The sequence below is a fragment of the Antedon bifida genome, chromosome 2 (genome assembly GCF_963402885.1).
Source record: "Antedon bifida chromosome 2, ecAntBifi1.1, whole genome shotgun sequence".
In the NCBI taxonomy this organism is placed as follows: domain Eukaryota; kingdom Metazoa; phylum Echinodermata; class Crinoidea; order Comatulida; family Antedonidae; genus Antedon; species Antedon bifida.
The window spans coordinates 26,597,280-26,623,219 of record NC_136227.1 but is presented as its reverse complement, the minus strand read 5'-3'; the positions used below and the strand labels follow the sequence as shown (position 1 = coordinate 26,623,219).

At 31.7% G+C, this 25,940-nt stretch overlaps 4 protein-coding genes across 4 annotated transcripts in view; 3 read left to right on the top strand and 1 right to left on the bottom strand.

Annotated features, from left to right (window-relative positions):
• LOC144858832 (putative tyramine receptor 2) overlaps positions 1–25,940 on the bottom strand; it is a 61,812-nt gene that overhangs the window by 7,606 nt on the left and 28,266 nt on the right. The window lies entirely within an intron of this gene.
• On the top strand, positions 1,971–7,012 carry LOC144835560 (histamine N-methyltransferase-like). Its single transcript, XM_078690640.1, has 4 exons — positions 1,971–2,145; positions 3,432–3,607; positions 6,001–6,145; positions 6,651–7,012. Exons 1-4 carry the CDS (start codon positions 1,971–1,973, stop codon positions 7,010–7,012), a joined length of 858 nt encoding a protein of 285 aa, XP_078546766.1.
• Positions 9,436–15,533, top strand: LOC144836100 (histamine N-methyltransferase A-like). Its single transcript, XM_078691288.1, has 5 exons — positions 9,436–9,469; positions 13,321–13,537; positions 14,036–14,214; positions 14,719–14,857; positions 15,004–15,533. The coding sequence occupies exons 2-5, from the start codon at positions 13,345–13,347 to the stop codon at positions 15,354–15,356; spliced, it is 864 nt and encodes a 287-aa protein (XP_078547414.1). The 5' UTR covers positions 9,436–9,469; positions 13,321–13,344; the 3' UTR covers positions 15,357–15,533.
• Positions 21,034–23,846, top strand: LOC144835559 (histamine N-methyltransferase A-like). The gene is made up of 4 exons (XM_078690639.1): positions 21,034–21,226; positions 21,657–21,835; positions 23,234–23,372; positions 23,494–23,846. Exons 1-4 carry the CDS (start codon positions 21,034–21,036, stop codon positions 23,844–23,846), a joined length of 864 nt encoding a protein of 287 aa, XP_078546765.1.

The window sequence follows — 25,940 nt, the reverse complement described above, 5'->3', positions numbered from 1 at the left end:
AACCTATAAAAAAAATTAACCGATAACCAACCGATAAATTGCCTGTGGAAACGGGGTTTAACCGATTCCACTGAAGGAAAACTAAAACAATTATATCATTCAAATCGGATAAAACGAAACGAAACGAAACGAAACGAATATTTTTGCGTTGTGATTGGCCACTTGTTTGTTCGGTAATGACTGATCATGCGCACTTTATTTGTTAATATTACCTGAATGGGTAAATTCTTGGTTTAGTTGCGGAAACACGGCCTCCGTCACATATAAAGTCACTTTATATATAATTCGTTAAGTGCATAGACATATAGACATGTGTTAAAGTATTTCATTGTTTTTTATAATAATAGTAAAAGTATAATTTTTTAAATTACGCTATCAGTGGGTATACGAATTGGTAGCACTGCATTTAATATACTGTGATGGCGCTAGTTACACTCCGTTATGAGTGTGCAATGAATGACGTAATGCATTGGGAGTAAGATTGGAAGTCACGTCCGCGTCATTGTGACAAGTACAATTAGCCAGATATGTTGTAAATAAAATATAAAATGATTGAATAGCTGATTGCTTGATATTCAAGCTTCAGAATCTGTCAAGAAATCGTAAAGTTTGATTTCTTTTTTCTTAGAACGGTAGTCTAGCTACATGATTAACATTGGAATAGATTCAAACATGTAAGTTATAAAACGAACACACACAAACGCAAAGCAACACAATGACGATTGTCACGCAACAAAGGACGTTGGCCAAACCAAAGGACGATAGATACAAATAAAATGTATGCTGCAAACGCTTACCAGCCTATCCCGTGTATTGTTTGTCTGACTTTGGGTGGGTTTTCAAGTTGTGCGGCATAAAAAAACAAGTGAATATTTCTCTTGCATATACGTACAGAAACTGAGACTAGAATAGTGTACAATAACTGTTTAAACCAGTAGATTCAACTAATGATAATGCCTGTAACATAATGTAGGCCTTACATTGCTGTAATTTCAATGATAGACTATGAACGGTGTCATTTTTTCCTTGGTGCTATATTTAACCCGTTCTCTAAGCTTGTTTCCACTAAAACGCATTTCTAAGCTCTAATTGCTTGCCACTTTTTCGCTTCGCACAAAGTAGAAAAGTATTCGAACTATCAATTTCACTGAAGAGAAACTCAAGGAAATAGAATTTGCCACAGAAAGGGATTTTTAAAGATGGAAACTATAATAATGCGTGAGTATAAGCTGACGTTCAAATTCGCCTAGTGGAAAATAAGCTTCTTCTTTACAGCACACAGATCTGAAAGCGTCGATAATAGCAAATGACAGGTTTGTTTAATTACTGATCGATTTATTTAATGATTTATTGAAATAAATGAAATAGGCCTTCTACAGGAAATTCAAATTTACTATCTCTACAGTGAACATGGCGGCATATTAAAAAAAAATGCATTTTAATTTTTATAGTAGGCTTAACACGATCGGTCACAGTTTATTGCGTATTTCTCTGCACCTCTGTATTATAACGTTTAAGGCCTATTATGTCTTTGACACAGCACGATAACCTAGTAAGTACTACAAGTTATTTCATAAGGTTTGATTGACGTAATACTGTAGCATTGTATTGACTATTCAAAACAATTTACGTTGTTTGAGATTATATTAATTATATTACACAGACTAATACCCATAGTGTTAACACTACTTAAAGCGATGAGTATTGGTGACTGTTATAGAATAATTGCACTTGAAAACAAAACAAGGAGCATATCTTTTTACAGTTAAAACCTAATTGTAATCATTCTTTCAGTTTAGCAATGTTTTACTCTAAAGTCAAATTCCTAAGCTTGTGGTTGAATATTTGCATGATTAACGCTAGAGAGCGACCTCTATCAAACCGTTTAAAGTAGTACAGTATTCGGAAGCATGCATAACTATATTTGACATCAAGACAACCGTGTTTGTCATCATTTAAATTATTGCAAAATGTCTATTTTATGTACGGACAGGTACGCATCGTCGTTTCTTGAGTTTCGACGAATGTCAGATCAAAATGACAAAATGAAAAGCTGGTTAAAAGAAAAGTTGGATGAATTTGTTGATAACGACATCTTACAAAGCGAAGATGAGTGTAGGATTCTTGGAGTTGGCAGTGGCGTTGGTAAGTCAACTTCACTTTGTTCAGACGTGTTAATCAGGTTATGTTATTTCACAATTCTTCGTTGTTAGTGTTATTGACATACATCTCGGAGACATTTAGATAAAAAGAAAACTATGCTAAAATAAATTGTAAAAATTCAAGTTTAAAGCTCAGGTACAGGCAAGAAATATAATATCTGGTTAATTGTACATAAATCAAATATTTGTAACAGAAATCAAGACAAAAAAACACATGAATTTCCCTTAATATGGTCACATACAACATTTGGAAAACTTCTGCCATAAAAACCAGGAAGACTTTTTTTCAGTAGTTAGGTAGTTTAACCTAATGTAATAACATGTCTGGTGACTCCCTAGAAGGTGAAAAAAGATGGTGGATATACGGTGGATAATTTTTGCTATAGCATGAAAATAAAAATCTGAAGTTGAATAAAAAATACCAGAAATGTAAAATTCAAGTTATATTACCTATATTTAGTCGTCTGATAACATTTTTTACCACACCGTTTATTTTTCATAGCATTTTAAAATGTCTCTCTATTTACAAAATTTGTGTACAAAGAATAGAGATTTTACTGTGTAATTTGAACTATCCTCCGACTGATAAGAAAGTGCTTATTTTCAACAAGCTCGTGCAACACAAATAAAATCCCAAACATTATGAAACATAGTGGAAACTATAGATCGATAATTATTGGAATGTATGATCAAAAGAAATTTTTCGCCCGCACCTGGCCTTTAAATGTATTTATTCACGGAGGACCAGAGCATTCATGATTTTATCTAATAAATATATTATACAGTATAATATAACATATCATTTACTGATAAGTAAAGGTGTTTTTAATATAGACTTTCTTCTGGTTTAATTGATATCTTAAAAGAGTAGTAGGAAGTTGGTTTGATAACAAAATGTTTTTCCATTCTACATCTACGTATTTGTTGTTCTGATTTTGGCAATATTTTGCTATATCGAAAGCAGTGTAGTACCAGTATTTCGAATATGAATGTTTAAATTATAATCCAATTAAATTTTTCAATTCGAAATAAAACGTTAATTAATATTAACATTAGGCCTATTTATGAAAAACTGAATAAAAATCTGAAATGTAAACTGTTGATTGAAATGATTTATTACATATTTAACTTAAAAATTGATTACCTAACTTATAGAAAAGGCAAAAACAAAGTACGGTATATTTAATTTGAATTTAAAATGTTTAAAGTAATTTTTAATGTTTATACCGTTTCAATTAACTGGAGGTTTAGTTTTTTTCTTGCTTTCAGGTGAGATGGACTGTTTTATGCTTGAAAATCTCCAAAAAAAGCAGAAGAATATTTTTTTCCGTGTATTAGAACCAAACGCCATTGAAATGGATCATTTCAAAGCAAAGGTGTGCTCTAACACAAATTTTGATGTGGTGAGATTTGACTGGCGTCAAGAAGATGCTCTCGACTACTTTGTATGTATAACGTATTTGTATTGTTTTAAGATCGTTTATGACATTTAACAAAATATAAATACAGACTAGAGAAATAAACTTCTCAGCAACACACTTATGTTCGATAATCCTAAAAATTATTGTTTTTCACTGAAATTAATAATAGGGACTTTAGGTTTTCACGTCCACATGTCGACTGATACCCTATGACGGAATCCTAACCACGGCGTTATTTTAATGATATATACATGCACAAGTCGACTGCCAAATTGTAGGACTTGTTCATTGACATTTTGCCGTTCACTCTCCGACATGAGTACGTTTTCTGAGAATGTAGTTAATGTTACATTTCAGTGACTTATTGATTTGTATTGGTTGTTTTAAAGAAAGAGTTAATACTACAGGTTTGGCCTGGGTCATATCACTATCACTATCAACCTTTGTTAAGAAATTAAGAATCTAGACTAGGCCTAAGCATGGAGCTGACCTAAGCTAAACATTACCCTGGCCTAAGCCCGTGTACCTCTACCTGCTCAGCGGCCAAGGTTAATACGTCATAACGTTTACTGGCACGTCAACGTGAATATCCACTTAATCTAAACGTTCATATATCTGACCATGGAGCTATCCATGATCTGACGAGTTTGCCATGTTTATGATATTTCGTGTGCTAATCGAGTCGAATGCAGTTTTATGTTGCACTCTTGGCGTTCCATATCTGTTCGTTTGTTCGTGTCGACACATTCAGTATCAAATGGCGATATTTCTGTATTTTTTCAATCAATTGCTTGCGAGTATTATATAAGGTATGGTTTAAAGATCTGTGGCTATGTTCGGCTTCGGGATGTTATACCACACTTAGGCCTAGGCTAGGCTAGGCTAGGGGTCGTCGGTTTCGTATTATGGGTTGTCCAATTCTAGGTCGTCCAATTCGAGGTCTCCCGGGTCGTTGGGGTCGTCCAATTCGAGGTCATCGCTTTCTACACACCCCCGAAAATAATCGTTTTTAGCCACGAAGTAAATAAATTGCGCCTCAGTAGGCAATTGTATGAACTTAAAAAATTACGGTTTTTAGTAATATATTTTGTATATTAACATTGCAAAATTCAATAAAATATGATATTACATGTTTATTAAATAAAAAGAGTGTTTATTTAACCTCATTCAAAAAATGTCAATACATTATTTTCCCGACGTGTGTTGGACATGCCAGGACATGCAGCAGTCCTCAGATACAACGGCACACGTGAGAAAATTCGTCAGCAGTCTGTTGATTCGCGTCAACCAATCCAAGGGCGAGAATCCAAAATCGTTCAACCGTGAGCCCTCATAGACTCTCTTTTCCCAGACGTTTTTTGGGTCCAGCAGCTTGGACCTATCAATTAGTCGAGTTTACAAAATATTAAAACTGTCGGCATTAGATATATAGCTTTTGCGTTGATACAGTTTCTTATTTATTATGTCCTATGGGGTTTTTCTATTATTATAAGAACAACCGAGAAACAAGTACTTTATTGTGGACAGATAAATAGCGCCCCTATTTTTTGATAAAACATGATCATCAAATCAGAAAGAGATATGGTTAGATGCCGTTCAAAGTCTAATTCAAGTAATTTACAAAGTTTATATCAATATTAAATCGTCATTATTTATAATTACTGGATCATTATAATTTTATCATTTTACTATTATCTATTATAACTATAACTACTTCTCAACCAGTCATAACAAATGAAGGGTCGGTCACTAATTTTGAGTCAATCTATTAGGTGACATGAACGTAACCGATGGGTAATTATTAATATTCACGCTATTATGTTTACTGGTACTGAAAATAAACTAAAATTAAAGTGTATAATAAACGTAAAGTTGAATCCTAAACAACCGCCATATCAGTGTATTTTTATTAAAGAAATAAACAATTAGGGTCGGTCACTAACTCTGAATTGATAGGACAGGGTGATATGACTTAAACAATAAACTTGTTTTTAATAAATAACAATTATCATGTTTTTTTATTAATAACATGAATTTACACATAAACATGAACTTATTCATAAATATATGAACCTATTCACAACATAAACTTAGACCCTCATTTAAATTTCCGTTTTAATTAAATGAACACTCTAGTACTCTAAAGTCGGCCTACATAAATATGCTTGTAAAATAAATGTCTAAAATATAAAATTACAAATATGGTTGGACACTAATTTTGGGTAAATTCCTTATATTAGGCTGCTGACTTTGACCAAACAATTTTTTTTTTAAATATACACATGCTTGTTCAAAAACTTTTTCTAGAAATATTGACTGACCTCTACTTCTCCAATAAGTCTTATTATATAGTTAATAAATATTGCATTTGGAAAAATTGTCTTTAATTACTATCAATAATACTTATTGCTTTACAGAAAGAAACTCAAGATAAACGATTTCACATCATACATTTATTACATGTACTCTACTATTTTGAGGAAAATAAAATCGATGACGTCATTCATCAATGTTTCAACCAGTTAGAAGTGGGTGGACGTCTTCTAATTATCCAAGGATCAGGTACAAGTTTGCTTCCATGTATATAACCGTATCAAAAAGACTCCCATAACTTAAACAATCACCCCCTTTAGTAATAAACTTACCCATGACAACTAGATCTTAATACACCGAAGTAGTAGTAGTATTAGTAGTAGTATAATTATAATTAAGCATTTTTTTTATATGTATCCTTATTTCTTACGCATCCAACAGCGTGCTCTAAGTTTGAGGCTTAGGGAGTGACTTAAGCTTGGTTCCCACTAGCGACGCAAAATTGTGTTTGCCACTGCCTGCGTGAAATCAAACCTGCGATGTTTGCAGCATTGTTGCGTCGTCGGTTCCCACTTGTGATTATGCAATACAGTAGGCCGACTTTGCGTCAATACGTCGTTGCGTTGCGTCCTAGTGGAATCCAACACTTACAGCAGGTCATGATTGAACCCTGAACTTTGCGATAATTAGGATTTTCATTTGTATCATTATGCATTATAATAAGACACTAATTATTTCTATTACACCCCACTAGCTTCAAATAGAGTTGTATGTATACGAAACGCATTCGCAAATGAACTGTGTTTACAAGGAACACTTAACACAATCTCTGGTGAGGATTTACTTTTCAAAATGAACAGACTCGGATACAAGTATCATAGCAACAACATACGGGCGTCATTGGATGTGAGCCAATGCTTAGACCTTACGTCTGAATCGGGAGGTCTTCTGTGGGACTTTATAACCAGCGTTCAGATGTTTGTTGAGAGGTCGTCTCATAATTTGATTCTTAAAATACGAAATATGCTGACAACCGAACAGCGTGCTGTGTATAAGGACAAAACTTATATTCCTGTAGATTCAATTGGAATTAGTATACGGAATACACATCTATAATCTAATATTATAAATATTTGTTTAATAATAGTTACAATAGCGCAAGCGTGATGTTTGTTACGAGTATTGCATAACTTCATTCATATTTTTAAGAACAGAATTCATGACACTTGTTATGGTTTAATTAAAACCAATCAATGTATTTCCACAATCCAACCTGCATCAGCGTTGGTGCAAATTAATATGTTAGGATATTTTCGGTTGTTTTTGTGGAAGATGTTTAATTTTCATGGTGATTTTTTTTTTTTTTTTTTATATGTTTTGTATAGCCTATGGATGTACTATCCGAAATAAAGGAAATGAATTAAGATAGACTAAAACTTCTCAAATTAAACGGTCACCAATCGTGCCTAATTTTAGGCGTACTCAACGAATAGTTTGATAAACTTTCAATATCGAAGTAAGCCTATTATTCCCATTGTATAAATCCATTTATATTTAATTTACTAAAAAACATTAGTAATAGTTGTAATAATTAAATAATAACAGGGTGATTAATAACAATTAACATTAAGTTATATTAGTACATTTAATAACAACTCATAATAAAATCATGTATCATGTCTCTTCGTTTAAGATCTATTTATTACACATGTGTAAAAGTGGCATTTTAAACTTGTATAAAAGTCCTCGAAATTTATATTGTATTAAGCCAATATTAATAAATAATATAATAAAATTCAAGGTATATTTTATTCAATAAAAATTGCACCTAGCAACCAAGAACCAAGAGTTGAATTGAGACAATTTTAAAGTTTTATAAAATACAGTAAAATAAACCATCATGTCGTCCTTTTTTTTGTATGTAGGCCTATATCGTTAAAACCTTACTGTTGATTTTGAATTTTTATAGAGTAAACTAACAAAAAAGAAAACAACTAGTTTATGCGATTGGTAAGTCATAGTACTGAAAAAAAGATAATCTCTCGAATGGTATTAGAAGAATCAGCCAGTTTATTTCACACATTTCTTATTGGATTGGATAAATAGAGGTGTAAATCTTTCTATAAAAAGTTCTTTTATATTGGATTTTATTTTATGCTAAATCTACTTCAGAGGCTGAGGGAAAAAATAAGCAAGACCACCCATGCAGAATTAATTATGTTATAGTTTAAATCAAAAGTATTATACACAGCAGGCGGACACTCGTTCTTAGCTGTTTGACAATCACAGCCTAGGTGAGAAACCAGTAACAAAAATACAACAAAGCCGTGATGACGTAAGCTAACGATTTCATACTCCTTCAGATACTTCCGAGTGTAAAATCTTGGTTTTAATTCAACTGACTGAGTTGCACAACAAAAGGAAAAAATCAAATGTAATGTGGTGTTGTGAATATAAATTGTATTCAAATTCTATCGGCAATTATTCGGTCGTTTAGATTAATTCTTTATCGATTTTTATAATTGGAATTATCACAGAACGCCCAATTCTTTGTATTACTGCATATGAAATTATCCGTCCAGTCATAGGCAATTTCTTTAATAAAGTGTCACATTGTATCACATGTGGCTGATATATAATTTATTACAGACTTTGCATGACACTTGCCAAATGATTATATAATATCGAAAATCAGTTACACAACAATAACCAATAGGCGGTTTAATGATTAGGAAAATCAAGAATAATCAATATCAATGGACCTACATTAATTGAATAGAACGTAAAAGAGGTAAAAAACATGTAGGCCTATGGAAATTATCATTGGTCACTTTTATTAATAATAATCTACATTATGAGACCAATTACAGTACTTTATCCAAGGAAGTAGAGAAATATATATATTTGTTTATGTTAATTATTTTTTTAAATACTGTCTTGGTTTTAGAAATTGTAATGTTGCCGATGTTTTGTCTGTTTTTCTGAATTAAAATTTAAAAATTGATATAATATTAAAACGAAACTAATATTTTATTTTAAACAAATGAAAATGAAATAAAATGTATCTAATAGGCCTATTGATAATGAATTAATGATAACAATATATAATATTGTCCCTGTGAATTTGTAAACATTTTTTCGTTGTTGTACATGCTAATAGTATTATTCAATTTTACCAATAATTAGATCTAAAAAAAATTGGTTATATCTGTATCTTTTTAAAAGTGAAATAATTATGTTCAGTTGGTTTTTTTCTACAGAAGTGATTATGTGTAATTTTTTGCATCTCAAAACGTAGATGGAATAATGACACATATGCGCACGTACACATTTACGGTTTTGATTCAAGCTAATAAATTAGAAACAGGCTAGCCGGTGTGAAATAGTAATAATGTTACTTCAGTCATGTGGTGGCGCCCTATTTAATGTATTTCTTAAGTTCCTAACAACGATTTTAATAATAGATCAGGTAGTTCATTTGAATGATTACATGCACATTTCCGTGCTCCGCTCAGCTTTATTCTGTTGCATATTCCAGACCTGACTAAACCATCGACAATATTGTAGAAATAAGTAAGTATCGTCAAATATATTATAATATTGTATAACTTCTTTCGTGTCTATAAAGGGGTGCCGCATCCGTTACTAAATTTACAGATAAAATGTGATGATTTACTGTCGATAAGTTGTCATTGTTTTGAGCCTAACCCAACTATTGGAAATAGAAATAGGCCAAACAACCACATATAACAAGCAAATGATAGACAAAAGGAGTTAGGAACACAATATAGGAAAAAAAATATATCCATATTGACATTTAATTTTTAGAAAATAATTATTTAATAATAAATTTTAGAATTTGGTGAAAAAAATGCATGATTCAACCATGGAATATGTGAAGCAATATTATTACATCCCAATGGGAGTATGGTCGAAGCGGCCGCCAACCAAAGCGGCCGCCAGTTTAATATCGTCATTTGTATGGAACGCCGTGTGCGCTTTAATCTTGGATTGATGTTGTCAACGCCATGGCCTATAGCGAGTTGAGTTACAGCTCTTCTTTATATTTCTATAACAAGTTGTATAATTTGCCGGCCGTTAAATCAATGTATATTTTATATATATTTTAATATTAACTTAAATGCTATCGAATCTTATATTCTATTTTTAATATTTACATACTATCGAATCATTTAATAATTTACGTACTTTGTATATCTCATTATATTGGTAGTGAAGGGAAAATATAACGTTGAACTGACACGACGTTTCTCGACCCTCTCCTATCGAATCTATACATTAATAATTTACGTACGGTATTGTCGAATCTTTATATATCATTTACATACTATTGAATCTTTATACAGTATTGCAATAATGATTTACGTACGGTGTCGTCGAATCTTTATATCTCATTTACATGCTATCGAATCGTTATACAGTATTGCATTAATAATTTACGTACGGTATTGCCGAATCTTTATATCTCATTTACATGCTATCGAATCGTTATACAGCTGTATTGCATTAATAATTTACGTACGGTATTGCCGAATCTTTATATCTCATTTACATACTATCGAATCGTTATACAGTATTGAATTAATAATTTACGTACGGTATTGTCGAATCTTTATATCTCATTTACATACTATCGAATCTTCATACAGTATTGCATTAATAATTTACGTACGGTATTGCCGAATCTTTATATCTCATTTACATACTATCGAATCGTTATACAGTATTGAATTAATAATTTACGTACGGTATTGCCGAATCTTTATATCTCATTTACATACTATTGAATCGTTATACAGTATTGCATTAATAATTTACGTACGGTATTTTCGAATCTTTATATATCATTTACATACTATTGAATCGTTATTATACAATATTGCATTAATAGTTTGCGTACGGTATTGCCGAATCTTTATATCTCGTTTACCTACTATCGAATCTTTATACAGTATTGCAATAATAATTTACGTACGGTATTGCCGAATCTTTATATCTCATTTACCTACTATCGAATCGTTATATCGTTTTATATACCCAAAAATCCGGGCGATTTCCGCTAAACGGCACGAAATCACCGAAAAACAGCTATTTTTTAAAGGTTTTTTCAATGTAACTTTGTTATTAATCGACCGATTTTTATGGCTGTTTCGACATTGTAATGCCTAATTAAGTACCTACAATGTCATGTTTTTTTTAATTTAAAAAACTTAAAACGTCGTCGGCATTGATTTTTAGAGTTAGACGATTTGAAAATTGCCCTGTGTTAAAGAATAGGCTTGTTTTGCCAATTTGTTGAGATTTTTACAAAAACGTTCATAACGTTTGACCTAGTTATCCAATGATATTTGCTGTTCCACCATGCAAAAGCTAATCAATCAAGCTTTCTAATGACCTAAAGTAAAAATTGATTGGTTCAGATACTTCGTCGACACAGCCCCTTTTTTGAAGCAGTGTTTTAGTTTGTCAGTGACCGGCTAGTGTTAAAGGATAGGCGAAAATTTTCGAAGTCGCCAAAGCTTTCATTAACAGTCAGAACGTAACGTTAAAACTAAAATTACAGTTGCTGAAAAACTAATTATCCAAAACGCTTAATTTTTTCACGAAAGTTAAGAGTTATTATCCCTTATTTGTAATATGTAAATGTATTTAAGATTAGGGTACAGGATTTTTTACATAAATAGTTTTAAAACACTTGGTTTATTTAAAAACCACCAGCGTGGTTTTGCCGTATTGGCGGACTCGTCCATTTTACTAATAGGAAAAGGATTGTAGCACATATATAAAACGTTGAATTTAATCTATATGGTTTCCATTTCTGTTTTCTAATGTAAAATTAATATTATATTATTAGTATCTCTATGTAATATATTATATATTCATATTGTACTAGTTAGCATCTACATACCGTTATACTGCACTTTGTTTTAGTGATTTTTCAACACAGGGAGTTGGTATACCCTTGGTTCTACTAAAATTATTATTACTTTTATTTGTTTCTGCAATATTTGAAGATTGCTATAAAAATAGAAATCATTTAAATATAATATATTTAACAGATTAAGTGTACGCACTATGCCTATGGAACAGATTACCTATTGGGCGTAGTTCAGTATGACACATCTGATATTCTATTATTACCTTCTGTATCATAGTAAATATGAACGAGGACAAATATGCGAAGAAATGTTATAAATCTCAACTTCATAAAGCACAAAATAATAGTAATTGTTGGGTAAGCGATGTAAAACATATGTTATGCTCTATTGGCCAAGTTACCACTGTGAGTATTAACCAATCACAAACGGTCTTTAATCACATCTAGGGAGGACTAATAACAAATGAGGGCGCTATGTATGCATAGTTTAGTTGATTAATTTCTTCAAGCAAGTTCCGTGGCGCAGTGGATGAAGCGTTGTCTTGTGATGGAGTGACAATTCGTCGCGAGTTCAAGACGCAGTGGATGACTTTTGTTTATCTATCGGCAAACGCGAGCGTTGTCACACGAAAATTACACAGTCAATATCATCGTACTCGAGAATTTGCTGGATTTTATATGTTTAATGACAGGGGACACGATAATTACGCGAAAATTACTCAGTCAATATCATCGTTCTCGAGGATATATACGATTTACGATCCTCGCAGCGGTAGTCATGTGATGCAGTTTCAACCGTTCGCGTAATTTTTTTTCCAGGACGAACGTGGGCAGAATTCATTAATAATTCATGAATTAATTATGACATAATAGGGAACATTATAGAGGTCGCTATATAAGCATGCAGAGAGATTAAATAATTAGTGTAAACAGCGTTTGCCAACCGAAATGTTTGGTCTAGTGTTAAAGGCTTTAACCTATTACACTGGAGTCCTCGGTTCGAGGTCTTTCATGAACATTTTTAATAGTTGAGAGAGATTATTTAGAGGGTTAGGTTTAGTATATTTAGGAAGTAGATCAGCTATCTTGCAATTTTTTATAATAGAAAATAATTAAGGTAATGAATTATTCATGAATTCTGCCCACGTTCGTCCTAGGAAAAAAATACGCCAACCGTTCACGTATTTACATAGGCTATGTAATATTATAAGCTGTAACAGCTTAAGAAACACATATAATTATTAGCTAAATATATAAATGCTATATATTCTGCTTATTTATGCTTTTTTATGTTTATGAATTAACAGTTAAGAGCATGTCAATATGATAGCATTAGCAGTGTAAAAACAACTATAGAAATACTACAAATAACAACAATTTTTATGGCCTACCGTATATTTAAATTGGGTTTTTAAATGTGTGTATTCCGATATTTTACAGAGTTTTAAGTTACTCTAATGAATTTCTAAAGTTCTGAAAACTATAAAATTGTACTCATTACTGATTGGATGTATTTTCCCCCCAGAAACCTTACCGAAAAAGAGAAACCATGTCTTTAAAAAAGTTGCATGATAATGAAAAGCGGTATGCCGAGGCGTTTACTTTTTTTCGCCAGGTTTCCGATCAAGAAATCAAAATGAAAACGTGGATACTACAAGACTTCTCGAAAGAGATTAACTCGACTTGCATGCTTAAGATTAACGAAGATATAGTTCAAATGATGGGGATAGGCAGTGGATTTGGTAATTAAACATTACGTGTGAATTTGCAATATAATTTGTACCCATCTATCTCAATACCTTAATTACCTTTATAGTATTAATTATTTATTTAATTGCGTTGGAAATCATTGCAAAACAATCTTATTTAGACTGACCTCCTTATGATAAGAAGACAAGCGCATGCACAAGTCGACTGGTACTTCAACAGAGTACAAGTGAAAATATACATACATCATAGAAATATGAAAGGTGACCAAAATCATGGCAGAGAATAATCTCGCTATAATTTTCTGGGATTTTAGTAAAATGCATTTCAGTCCACTTTAATCGAAACGTTCTTATGTATAGAATAAGTCTCTCTCCCCACGACGTGAACGTCGTGCACGTTCATGACTCAAAACAAAAAGTCACCAAATTGTATAGTGAAGCGTGAACGAAGATCCACCACAGTTCGTTTTTAATTATGCCTAATTATTATTATTATTATTATTATTATTATTATTAATTGACAAATTAAAGGACAAATGGACATGCTTTTATTTGATGTTATTGGCAATATGAATCAGAAAATAAACGAACTTGTAGTGGAACCCAATGTAGTAGAAATTGAAAAGTTCAAATCTTCAATTGCATCATCAGTCGACTACAGTAACGTCACCATTGAGTTTGTTCCGAAAACGATTGATTCATATAATATGGTAAGGTATGAATATGTTTAAAATAAACTAACAAGCACAATAATCTCATTTCTATTACTTTTAGTACTAAGTAGGCCTACCGGTACAGGTTCAAAGTGGCTCTGACATTTCCTATGGCTCTCAACCAACAAAGGAAAACTATATTATAAAGATTTCTGTGTTTTTATTTTGTATAGTGATTCATTCATTTAGGTAAACAAAAAAATAATATCTTGGATTTATAACAGCGCCTAATGTTGTGAAACCTACAATCGCTGTAGTATTACCCCGGTCATTTTTTAATCAAACACGTAATCAATCAAAATATAGGAATTAAATAATAAAAAAGTATGTAAATAATGCATAAAGTATTAATAAACACCATTAAAAAAAAAAAATCAAATATTATTATTTTCTTACGTATCGAGGGCGTGCTACTCCATAAGAACAATGATGGCGCATAATATATGTTATATCTTCTTCTGTCTTTTTGATGTGAAATTCTGTGTTTATTTTATATATTAGACAAGAACTACAACTAGAAAGTTTCATTTTATTCATTGCATCCACGTTTTGTATCATGTGGACAATCCAGTACAAGTGATTAAACATGCATTCGACAGTTTGTTAGAGGGCGGTGTGTTACTCATAATCCAGGGTGCAGGTATGGTTTTAAATTTTTGCAAGAATGAAAACAACTTCGTCTAGTATAATGTTTCATGCCATGCAAATTTGTCTACCTATTTAATTATGTTTAACTTGTGCATAAAAAATAGTATTATTACTATTATTACTATTTGTTTTATTTAGTGTCACATGGGATAGCTCATATTTTGAATACGCTTGGTGACAAAATGTATGGTAACGCACGACGACACGTTCCAAATGGAAAAGACATAGAAGAAATAATACAAGGTCTTGGCTTTAACTATAAAGCTGACGTTGTAGACGCAAAGCTTGATATCACAGAATGTTTTGATTCAAATTCAGATAAGGGAAACTTACTATTGGACTTTATAACAAATGTTGACAACTTTTATGAATGCGCATCACCAGACCTACAAAATGCCCTCTACGGTGTACTAGACAGTGATTTCTGTTTTGAAGAGTATGGTAAAACATACATAAAAATTGATTGTTCAGTGATCATTGTTACAAAATAATTGACTTTTGTTTGGTGACAAAAACATCACTCAGGACTAGAGGTCCCCAACTGCCCCGTCGAACAATGATTATATGAATCATAACTTACCCTGTATTCGTAATTTATCTAGGTTGTCCATATTAGTGTCCATTGATTTACACATGTATATCTTAATGCCCTAAAATGGCCATAATTGAAAAAACATTCAGTTTATAATAAAAAAAAATAGTTTTATAGAGAAAACATTCAGTTTTTAATTATAATTATTTAGATATATAAGAGTGTTCAATTAATGTGTAGATATCATTACAATATTATCATAAATGCATACATTGTGCAATGGATTGAAATAAATATTTTTTTCCAAAATTAGTATACATATTTATATTACCACAAGAATACCTAGCATTATCACAACGATACCAACAGTTTTTATTTTATTAATATGACTAATCCAGCATGTGTAAGATTGTTTCATCAGTAATAAACTCTGAAGCTGATTGTTTGTCTTTTTGCTTTATTTTTAAACTTTGTGTCGTTCAAAAACTACAATATACAAAAGAAATCATTAAAATCAAGCAAATTTTGTCCATTCACAAGGACGCCCCCTAATAATAGCAAAGAAGAGGATTTTGTCTCGGAAGACCACCAATTCAATATAAGAAAAAAAAATACAGTCATAACATCATATGTTTAAGGTCTAATTCAAATTTTAGACCTACAATGATAGAAAGTGATTTTAATTTTTTTTTTTACGAAAAAGAGAATTTGAGTTAACAATACCTTATTAATAAATTATATATTAAAATACAGACAGAGACACAAATAAAATGGTAAGAACTTTTTATAATGTTAAAATGTTAATGTGATGATTAAACAATGTTTACAAGTGGTAATTTTAATTAAAAATCACACGCTAAAAAATCTAGCTCCTAAAAATATCACGTAAAATATATATAACTACAAACATGTGTATCGCGCACGATATACAATAGCGTGACCGCAATAAAACGCGACCAATAATGTCAAAAAAATACAAAATTACGATTTAGCCTATGTGTACGTGTCAGCCAAATAATTAAATTTTATATATTTCATTTCATTTCATTATTTATTCGGTCTATTTCAGTATATACATAACAAAAAAATTGGGTCAACCTAAGTGAACTTAATCTCTGTAGCTGAGCCGGTTGACCCAACCCCAAAGTCAGTTTACACATAAAACACACAGAATACAATTTAAACTAATCAAAATGAATGTGAACTGATGGGCATTCTAGGACAGCATCATCTGCCAATGGTCTGGGTAGCTGGACCCAGACACGTGGTATCACAGACACGGAGTAATCTGATGGCTATTGAATGAAAAAAAGACTGTGCCCTTGATGCTTTATTGCGGAAGCACAGGCGATCATCGTGACGAGTATTTATTAAAATACCGTAACGAACTGTCGGTCGATGTACAGAAGATATCAAAAACAGAATTAGGAAAGCTCTTAGCGCAGTTCAAAAGCTCAACAAAATATGGGCAGCAAAAGGTATCGCCAGTTCCACAAAACCTGAACAAGGTCCTCATACTATCAATTCTCAAAACATGGACACTGCGAAAAGATGACGAGAACAGACTACTCACTTTTGAGATGATCTGTCTCAGGAAGATCTTGGGCATAACCAGACTTGACCAGATCAGAAACACCAAAATCAGAGAAACCCTTGGGCTTAACGACACCACAATTGACAGGATAGCCATAAAGAGGCTCCGGTATTTTGAAAATGTCAATAGGATGCCCTTCACAAGATATCCAAATCTACTCTTGTGCGCAATTGTCAAAGGAACTAGACCACGAGGTAGTATTTTGTAAAGAAAATCGGCCTGTCTTCAACATTATGATGCAGTAATCGAGCTGTTCAAACTGTTTTCAGCCATTAAAAACAATTATCGTAGGAGGAGATAGGAAAATGCGAAGCATCCTCGTATTATTGTGTGCGGGTATTTTTCATGATGGACATCCATTAAACAGTGTATACCACGATCGGAAAACACTCCTTGGGACAAATCGTTGAACCTAAATTTGTTTTAATTGTCAATAACTAACTATTGAACTCAATTTAATTAGTAAACAGTGTTAATTCTGGTTGTTAAAATCAGTACCGAAAGTACGAACCAACCTTATATACCATCGAGTAAACATTCTAGTAATAAGGCACGATTTACCGAATTTTGCTCTTACGTAAATGTATATATAGATTACAACCAAACAACCGAAAAACAAGTACAGTCTGTGTTTTGGACATAATAATTATAATTACTGGCTCATTATAATGTTATCCCTTTACTAGTATCTATTATAACTATTACTTCTCAACTTTCATTAAAATGAAAGGTCGGTCACAAATCTGAGTCAATTTATTAATTGACATGAACCGAACCGATAATATTGACGTTATTATATATTTTAAGGGTATAATAAACTATGAATAAACGTTGAATCCAAAACAACCACTATGTCAGTGTATTTTTATTGAAGAAAAATAAAAAATTAGGGTCGGTAACTAACTCTGAATTGATAGTACAGAGCGATGTGACAATCAACTAGCTTTTAATAAATAACAATTATCATGTTTTTATTATTAATAACATGAACTTACACATAAACATGAACTTATTCACAAATATCACACACATAAACTTAGACCGCCAGGCGTACTCAACGAATATTTGAGGCGTAGGCCTACTCAACAAATATTTTGATAAACTTTCAATATCGAAGTTACCCTACTATTCCTATTGTATAAATCCATTCATATTTAATTTACTAAAAACATTAGTAATTTGTCTTATTTTAAGCAATATTGTTTGTAGTAATAATTAAATAATAAGAGGGTGATTAATAACATTTAACATTAAGTTATATTAGTACATTTAATAACAACTCATAAAATAATGTAACATGTCTCTTCGTTTAAGATCTATTTATTACACTTCTATAAAAGTCTTCGTAGTATTGTATTAGGTCAATAATTGTAAATTAAAAAAAAAAAAAGAAATAACATTCAATAAAAATTGCACATATCAACCTAAATCTTTCTATAAAATGTTCTTTTCGATTGGATTTTATTTTATTCTAAATCTACTTCAAAGGCTGAGGGAAAAAAATAAGCAAGACCACCCATGCAGAATTAATTATGTTATAGTTTAAATCAAAAGTATTATACACAGCAGGCGGACACTCGTTCTTAGCTGTTTGATAATCACAGCCTAGGTGAGAAACCAGTAACAGTTCTTTTTACAAAATACAACAAAGCCGTGATGACGCAAGTTATCGATTTCATACTTTTTGAGATACCCCGTGTCTGGGACCAGCTTTCCAGCCCATTGACAGATACTTCAGTCCTAGAAAGCCCATCTGCCTTTTCAATAGAAAAGTTCACATTCATTTTGATTCCCTTTAACTATATTTTGTGTCTTTTAGGCCTATGTGTAAACTGACTTTGGTTTTGGGTCAACCGGTTTAACCAAAGTGATTAAGTTCACTCAAGTTGACCCTAATTTTAATTATTGCATGCACATATATAGGTCTACAGTGGTCTTGTCAGCTTTATTCTGTAGCATCTGCCAGACCTGACTAAACCATCGACAATATTGTAGAAATAAGTAAGTACCGTCAAATATATTTTAATATTGTATAACTTCTTTAGTGTTTAAAAAGGGGTGCCCCATCCGTTACACGATTACTAAATTTACAGATAAAATGTGATGATTTACGGTCTGTAAGTTTTTAGCCTAACCCAACCCAACCCAATTGGAAATATAAATAGACCAAACAACCACAAGAATAACAAGCAAAAGATGAACAAAAAAGTTTGGAACACTTAGAATTTGGTGAAAAATGCATGATTCAACCATAGAATATGTGAAGCAATAATTATCAATAAAATGTGGAGAAATGTTGATTCACAATACATTAAAAAAAACAACAACAAAAACAAACAAAAAACAAATTGTAATTAAACTATTTATTACTGTCCATTTTGTGGCTGTTTTTAGTTTTTCAATTTAATTATTATTGTGTAGCAAATAAGATTTAAAAAAAGAAAAACTTTGAATTCTGTAGCAAACATCTACAAGATGATAAAAGAGAGGACTTATTCGTTGAAATGGTGCCTCCTACATTTATTTTGGAATCCATCAATATAACATAAAGATGGTAGAATCTGGAAAGTCTTTGCTTGTTGAGAAAACAATACATTATTATTGAACTGAAGCAATAGAAAGATGTTTTTAATACTCACAATGCAAAGTAATATTATGGAAGCTATGGTAAATAAATCAAGTAAATGTATTTTCAAACTTCTTTAGTTATGTATAACTGCCAGTATGCCTATTCTAAACGGTCATAATACTGGATATAGTGTTAGAAATGTTACTTATATATCTCAATCGGGCGTCAGTGTTGTATACTTTAAATTGTCTGCATACTGTGGGTGCAAATCCATAATCCGATCATACACTCGATTCTGTAGCTGTCACTAGACTCTATGTGGAATAATGTTGCCAGTCTACCAGGTATCTTCCAGATCTAACAGTATTAAGTACTTGTATTACACGATATCCCTGTCATTAGGTTCTATATACAGATCTATCTACGTTTAAACTAAATGCATTACAAAAATGTACAAATCTGAATCAAATAAGCCACTAAACATGTGTAGAGCTACTAATACCAGTAATAATATGCCTTTTTCAAGAAACGGAAGACATCTTCGATCGATTACAAACATTGCTGTGCAGGAATGCGTAACTAACAGAAATATCATTAAATCCAACCAAAAGAAATAAACAGTGTTGAAACATAGGAACGTGAAAATAACCTATCTATTTAAATTTATGGAGAAAAAATGCATGTACAAGACCATGTGTAAACGCAAAAAAAAAAGAAGCATGGATGGGAGAAAGGTCGATCTTGGAGATTAATTAATAATGACCCCTGAAATGCCTAGCAAAAGTAAAATCCAAAAAAGGTCGTTAAATGCTTTGTTGATTCTAAAACATGTTTTGATAATTTTAAGTCGCTGTTTAGTCAAAGTTAAGCGAATTGTTTAGATCTAGGTAATCCCTTAATGTTACCAATGTTAATGATATCACTACTGAATATGAGGTAGACTGCTATAATACACCTTAAAGTGGAAACGTGCTGGAATATATGGTATTCTTGTAGAAATGTTTAAAGCTTGTAAAAATATATTGGCTCCATAAATTACCAATCTTTTCAACACAAGTTTAGGCTCCGGTAAAGATTTATGGAAAGGGTATAATATCCTCATTTAAAAAAAGGCACACCTTTAGACCCAAACAATTATCAGGAAAGTCGTTACTCACAACATTTAGTAAACTTTTTACATCGGTTCTTAACAACCGCCTTATGAATTGGGATAATGATTACAACAAATTGTTACTGAAATTACGTGTTTTTAAATGTATGTAGAAGATATCGTTCTATTGACGGATACGCCTCATACGCTTCAAGAGAGAAAGAGAAAAAGAAATTTCGTAGTTATTAATTAAATGTGTGTATTGCGATGTTTTACAGAGTTTTATGTTACCTTAATACATTTCTCAAGTTCTGAAAACTATAAATCGTACTCATTACTGATTGGATGTTTTTCCCCAGAAACCTTACCGTAAAAGAGAAACCATGTCTTTAAGAAAGTTGCACGATAATGATAAGCGGTATGCTGAGGCGTTTAAGTTGTTTCGCCAGATTTCAGATCAAGAAATCAAAATGAAAACATGGATACTACAAGACTTCTCGAAAGAGATTAACTCGACTTGCTTGCTTAAGATTAACGAAGATATAGTTCAAATGATGGGGATAGGCAGTGGATTTGGTAATTAAACATTACGTGTACATTTGCAATATAATGTGTACCCATCTATATCATTGCCTTAATTACCTTTATAGTATTAATTATTTATTGAATTGCGTTGGCAATGATTGCAAAATAGCGAATTGTAACGCAGTACCCACAAATGTGTTTATTATTAGGGACTTATTTGCACGTTTGCTATTTAGATTGATCTCCTTATGATATCATTGTAAGTGCGCAAGTCGACTGGTACTTCAACAGAGTACAAGTGAAAATATGACATCATAGAATATGAAAGGTGACCGAAATCATGGCAGAGAATAATCTCGCAATAATTTTCTGAGATTGTAGTAAAATGCATTTCAGTTAAATTATAATTTAATGAAGCGTGAACGAAGATCCACCTCAGTTTGTTTTTATTATGCCTTATTATTATTATTAATATTTAAAGGAAAACTGGACATGCTTTTATTTGAGGTTATTGGAAATATGAATCAGAAAATAAACGAACTTGTAGTGGAACCCAATGTAGTAGAAATTGAAAAGTTCAAATTTTCAGTTGCTTCATCAGTCGACTGCAGTAACGTAACCATTGAGTGTATTCCGACAACGATTGAATCATATAATATGGTAAGTTAAAAAAGCACAATAATCTAATTTCCATTAATTTGTATTGAAAATGCTGTACCAGACGTACAGGTTCAAAATGGCTCTGACATTTTCAATGGCCATTTAGGTAAACAAAAAATAATATCTTGGATTTATAAAAGCGCCTAAGTTTAAATATTTAAATATGGTTAATTCTGACATAGGAGGAGAGCACAATGGAAAACCTTCGGGACAAATCTCTGCCTTGGATACCTACCTGATCTATCTCATATGTACCGCGAAATGTAAATTTGATAACCTTGGTTTTCACTATTACGATATTGTTCGATAATTCTATCTTAGAAAGATATTAGAAAGGGTTTTAAAACAAAATGTTTGATTTCATCGGTAGATTTTCAATTTAGTTGCAATTGTACGCGGTCGAAGTAATTTCCGGGTTTACGATGAGTTCTAGGGTTTACTTGCAACTTCCTGGTTTCAACTAAGTTTGCCGTTAGATGGCTATAGCCATTTTAGTTTTTCTTTGTTAATTTTCGGATCGGACCGCGCGTGTGAAGGTACAGTAGTTAAAAAATAATAAAAATTAAATATACGCCATATAGCATCGGAGTATATTGTGGGGAGTATTATAAAATGACATAGGGAGATCTGATGATAAGATCTTTTGTTTAAAATCGAGTGAAATCCCGATAGCCGAGTTTTATTGAGTTGGCTATCTGTATTATGTTGCAAGCCGTAGAAAAACGTCTTCCTTCTTGGGCCGAAACGGCCTACTCTGTCACGGAAGTTAGTTTCAAAAGTTGTTTAGATTAAATAATGTATTAATTATTAGGATGATATTTATTTGAATAAACGCCGAACACCTCCCCAATTAAATATTACTTTGAATAATGATCACCCCCAACCCAACTATCTAATAAACGGCCATCCACATTTATACACACACTATTGTATTATAGTTATAATAACACAATGCTATTTGTAGTAGAATCCATCGCATTGTTATCTACAATTTACCAAGCATTTTGTTATTATTTTACAATTTGTGAGGTTTTGTAAAAAATAATACATATATATTACTTTAAAAACATTAACCAGGTCATTCCTTTTCTTAAATGTACGTTTTATGGTAAATTATGATACAAATTAATTGTCTTTCTATTTTTGCCAGACTCCGTTGATACAAATTGGGGAAAACCCGGTATTTTCGCTGAAAAATTAGGAATCTTCCATTTGTGTTGGCCTCACGATCGATCAAAAAGTGGGTGAATTACAGAAGAAAAACAAAAATATGTTCAGGCTTTTATTGTTTTTGGCTGTCTTTACAAATCAACACATGTCTGATTTCGCTTGCATGTGCCACGTTATATCTTCTTCTGTTTTTTTTATGTGATATTCTGTGTTTATTTAATATATTAGACAAGAAATACAACTAGAAAGTTTCATTTCATTCATTGCATCCATGTTTTGTATTATGTGGACAATCCAGTAGAAGTGATTAAACATGCATTCGACAGTTTGTTAGAGGGCGGTGTGTTACTCATAATCCAGGGTGCAGGTATGGTTAAATTTTTTGCAAGAATGAACAAAAATGTTTCATGCCATGCGAATTTGTCAACATACTTATGGTTAACTTGTGCATACAAAATAGTATTATTAAATCAATTTGTTTTATTTAGTGTCACATGGAATGACTCATATTTTGAATACGCTTGGAGACAAAATGTATGGTAACGCAAGGCGACACGTTCCAAATGGAAAAGACATAGAAGAAATAATACAAGGTCTTGGCTTTAACTATAAAGCTGACGTTGTAGACGCAAAGCTTGATATTACAGAATGTTTTGATCCAAATTCAGATAAAGGAAACTTACTATTGGACTTTATAACAAATGTTGACAACTGTTATGAACGCGCATCACCAGACCTACAAAATGCCATCTACGATGTATTTGGTAGTGATTTCTGTTTTGAAGAGGATGGTAAAACATACCTAAAATTTGATTTTTCAGTGATCATTGTTACAAAATAATTGACTTTTGTTTGGTAGACACAAACATCACTCAGGACTGAGGTCCCCAATTGTAATGAGTATACGCTTTGTATTATAATGGTTTTAGCATTATATTATAAACATTAATGTATCAAAATAATTATATTATAGGCCTATTTCTAATAAGCCTATATTGTGTGAAAAATGTAACAAAATATTTACGTTTTGTATTATATTTGGTTTTAGCATTATATTATGAATATTTACTATTATATTATCTATATATACATTTACGTAAGGGCAAAAATCGGTAAATTGCGCGTTATTTCTAGAATGTTTACTCGATGGTATATAAAGTTGGTTAGAATCTCGGTACTGATTTTAACCACCTTATGTAACCCTGTTTACTAATTAAATTGAGTTAGATAATTAGTTATTGACAATAAAAACGAATTTAGGTTCAACGATTTGCCCCAAATAGGGGTGTTTTCTGATCGTGGTATACACTGTCTAATGCATGTCCATCGTAAAAAATACCCGCATACAATAATACGAGGATGCTTCGTATTTTCCTTTCTCCTCCTACGATAATTGTTTTTAATGGCTGAAAACCGGTTGAACAGCTCGAGTACAGCATCATAATGTTGAAGACAGGCCGATTTTCTTTAAAAAAAACTATTTTGATAGATTTAATATACGTTTAGGCCTATACAAATGTATTGATTTGCAATGGATGGAACATTCCAAATTATTTGGTTTAACCACACAAGTAAGTAAATTTATGGACCCTTGGAGAATAAACATAAATAGTATTGTAATGCTATATAATACTGTAAATAAAACCATTTTTGAATCGCAAATTTCTTATTGTGTGTGTTGGTACTGTTAGTGTTAGATATAATATAAACAAAATGAATATACTAATACACTTTATTACTGTGAGTGTGGGTAGCCCTTACTTTTAGATTATAAACACATAATAACATAATACTTTATTACTGTTAGTTGCTTCTCAACGTTTGTATTAATTAATAATTAAAAAAAATATAAACGTCGTAGTGGTGTATCGTTACATGTACTTTACTATTTCAATTGACTCTAACTAAGACAGTCAAGTATTAAATCGCAAATGTTTTACTCTATTTAGTGGTATATAAATTATAGGCCTTTAAAAAAAATCTTTACTGAGTGGATAATAAAGAAATATAAAGTAAATAATTTACTATAAAGAATATATGAACAATTTCTCTTTCGGAAGTAATTCCCATGGTGCTAATTTTGGTTAAATACATAAATCATTGTGTCTATTTATTTGTTTCTGTAAACGACAATGTTTTATAGTCCTGCGGTACATACATTTGAAATCGCCAGTTTTTTGACGCTGAAATTACTATGTATTCAAGAACCATCTAGTCAATAAAATTCATTGTATTATACCACAACCATTAAACGCATATACCTTACTTTAAAACATTATTATAGTATACGTATTCGTTATGATATTAGGTTTCCGGTGTACGAAAGCCAATGGGATACATCACGTCATAATTTTAATTGTGCCGACGAAAAGAACAGTTTTTAATCACGCAACTAAAAATCAATTAAATGATGCCAACGATTTATATACTGACATTTGTAACGTTGCAATTCATCACATTCGATGGTGGAAACTAAGATTGGAATTCCTTGAAAATTTAGGAGACTCAATAAGATATGAAGATTTGACAGGTGTGTATATTACTATAATTTTCACCCGATTCTATGGAACGCCGTTTACGCAACATTTCGATGATATGAATTTTATGACGCGATATGTGAATGAAATGCATCGATATGAATTAAATGGTGCGATATATGAATAAAATGTTTTAAATTGAATGCTTTGAATTGAATGTTTTGAATAAATTGTTTTGAATAAATTGTTTTGAATGCAATGTTTTGAATGAAATGTTTTGAATGAAATGTTTTGAATGAAATGTTTTGAATGAAATGTTTTGAATGAAATGTTTTGAATGAAATGTTTGAATTGAATTGAAAAGTCAAACTATTGGTGGCGTATGTCATTCCCGCTCACGATTTTTTCTCAACCATTTAGGCCTAAGCCTGGGTACCCTCATCTCCATTCCACGCTGC

Excerpts from the sequence above, each read along its gene's own strand:
- LOC144835559 (XM_078690639.1), top strand. The coding sequence starts at position 21,034 with ATGTCTTTAAGAAAGTTGCACGATAATGATAAGCGGTATGCTGAGGCG. Across the intron at positions 21,227-21,656 it reads GGGGATAGGCAGTGGATTTG|GAAAACTGGACATGCTTTTA; the intron begins GTAATTAAACAT and ends TAATATTTAAAG. Across the intron at positions 21,836-23,233 it reads CGATTGAATCATATAATATG|ACAAGAAATACAACTAGAAA; the intron begins GTAAGTTAAAAA and ends TTAATATATTAG.
- LOC144835560 (XM_078690640.1), top strand. The coding sequence starts at position 1,971 with ATGTCTATTTTATGTACGGACAGGTACGCATCGTCGTTTCTTGAGTTT. Across the intron at positions 3,608-6,000 it reads AAGATGCTCTCGACTACTTT|AAAGAAACTCAAGATAAACG; the intron begins GTATGTATAACG and ends ATTGCTTTACAG. Across the intron at positions 6,146-6,650 it reads TCTAATTATCCAAGGATCAG|CTTCAAATAGAGTTGTATGT; the intron begins GTACAAGTTTGC and ends ACACCCCACTAG.
- LOC144836100 (XM_078691288.1), top strand. The coding sequence starts at position 13,345 with ATGTCTTTAAAAAAGTTGCATGATAATGAAAAGCGGTATGCCGAGGCG. Across the intron at positions 13,538-14,035 it reads GGGGATAGGCAGTGGATTTG|GACAAATGGACATGCTTTTA; the intron begins GTAATTAAACAT and ends GACAAATTAAAG. Across the intron at positions 14,858-15,003 it reads ACTCATAATCCAGGGTGCAG|TGTCACATGGGATAGCTCAT; the intron begins GTATGGTTTTAA and ends TGTTTTATTTAG.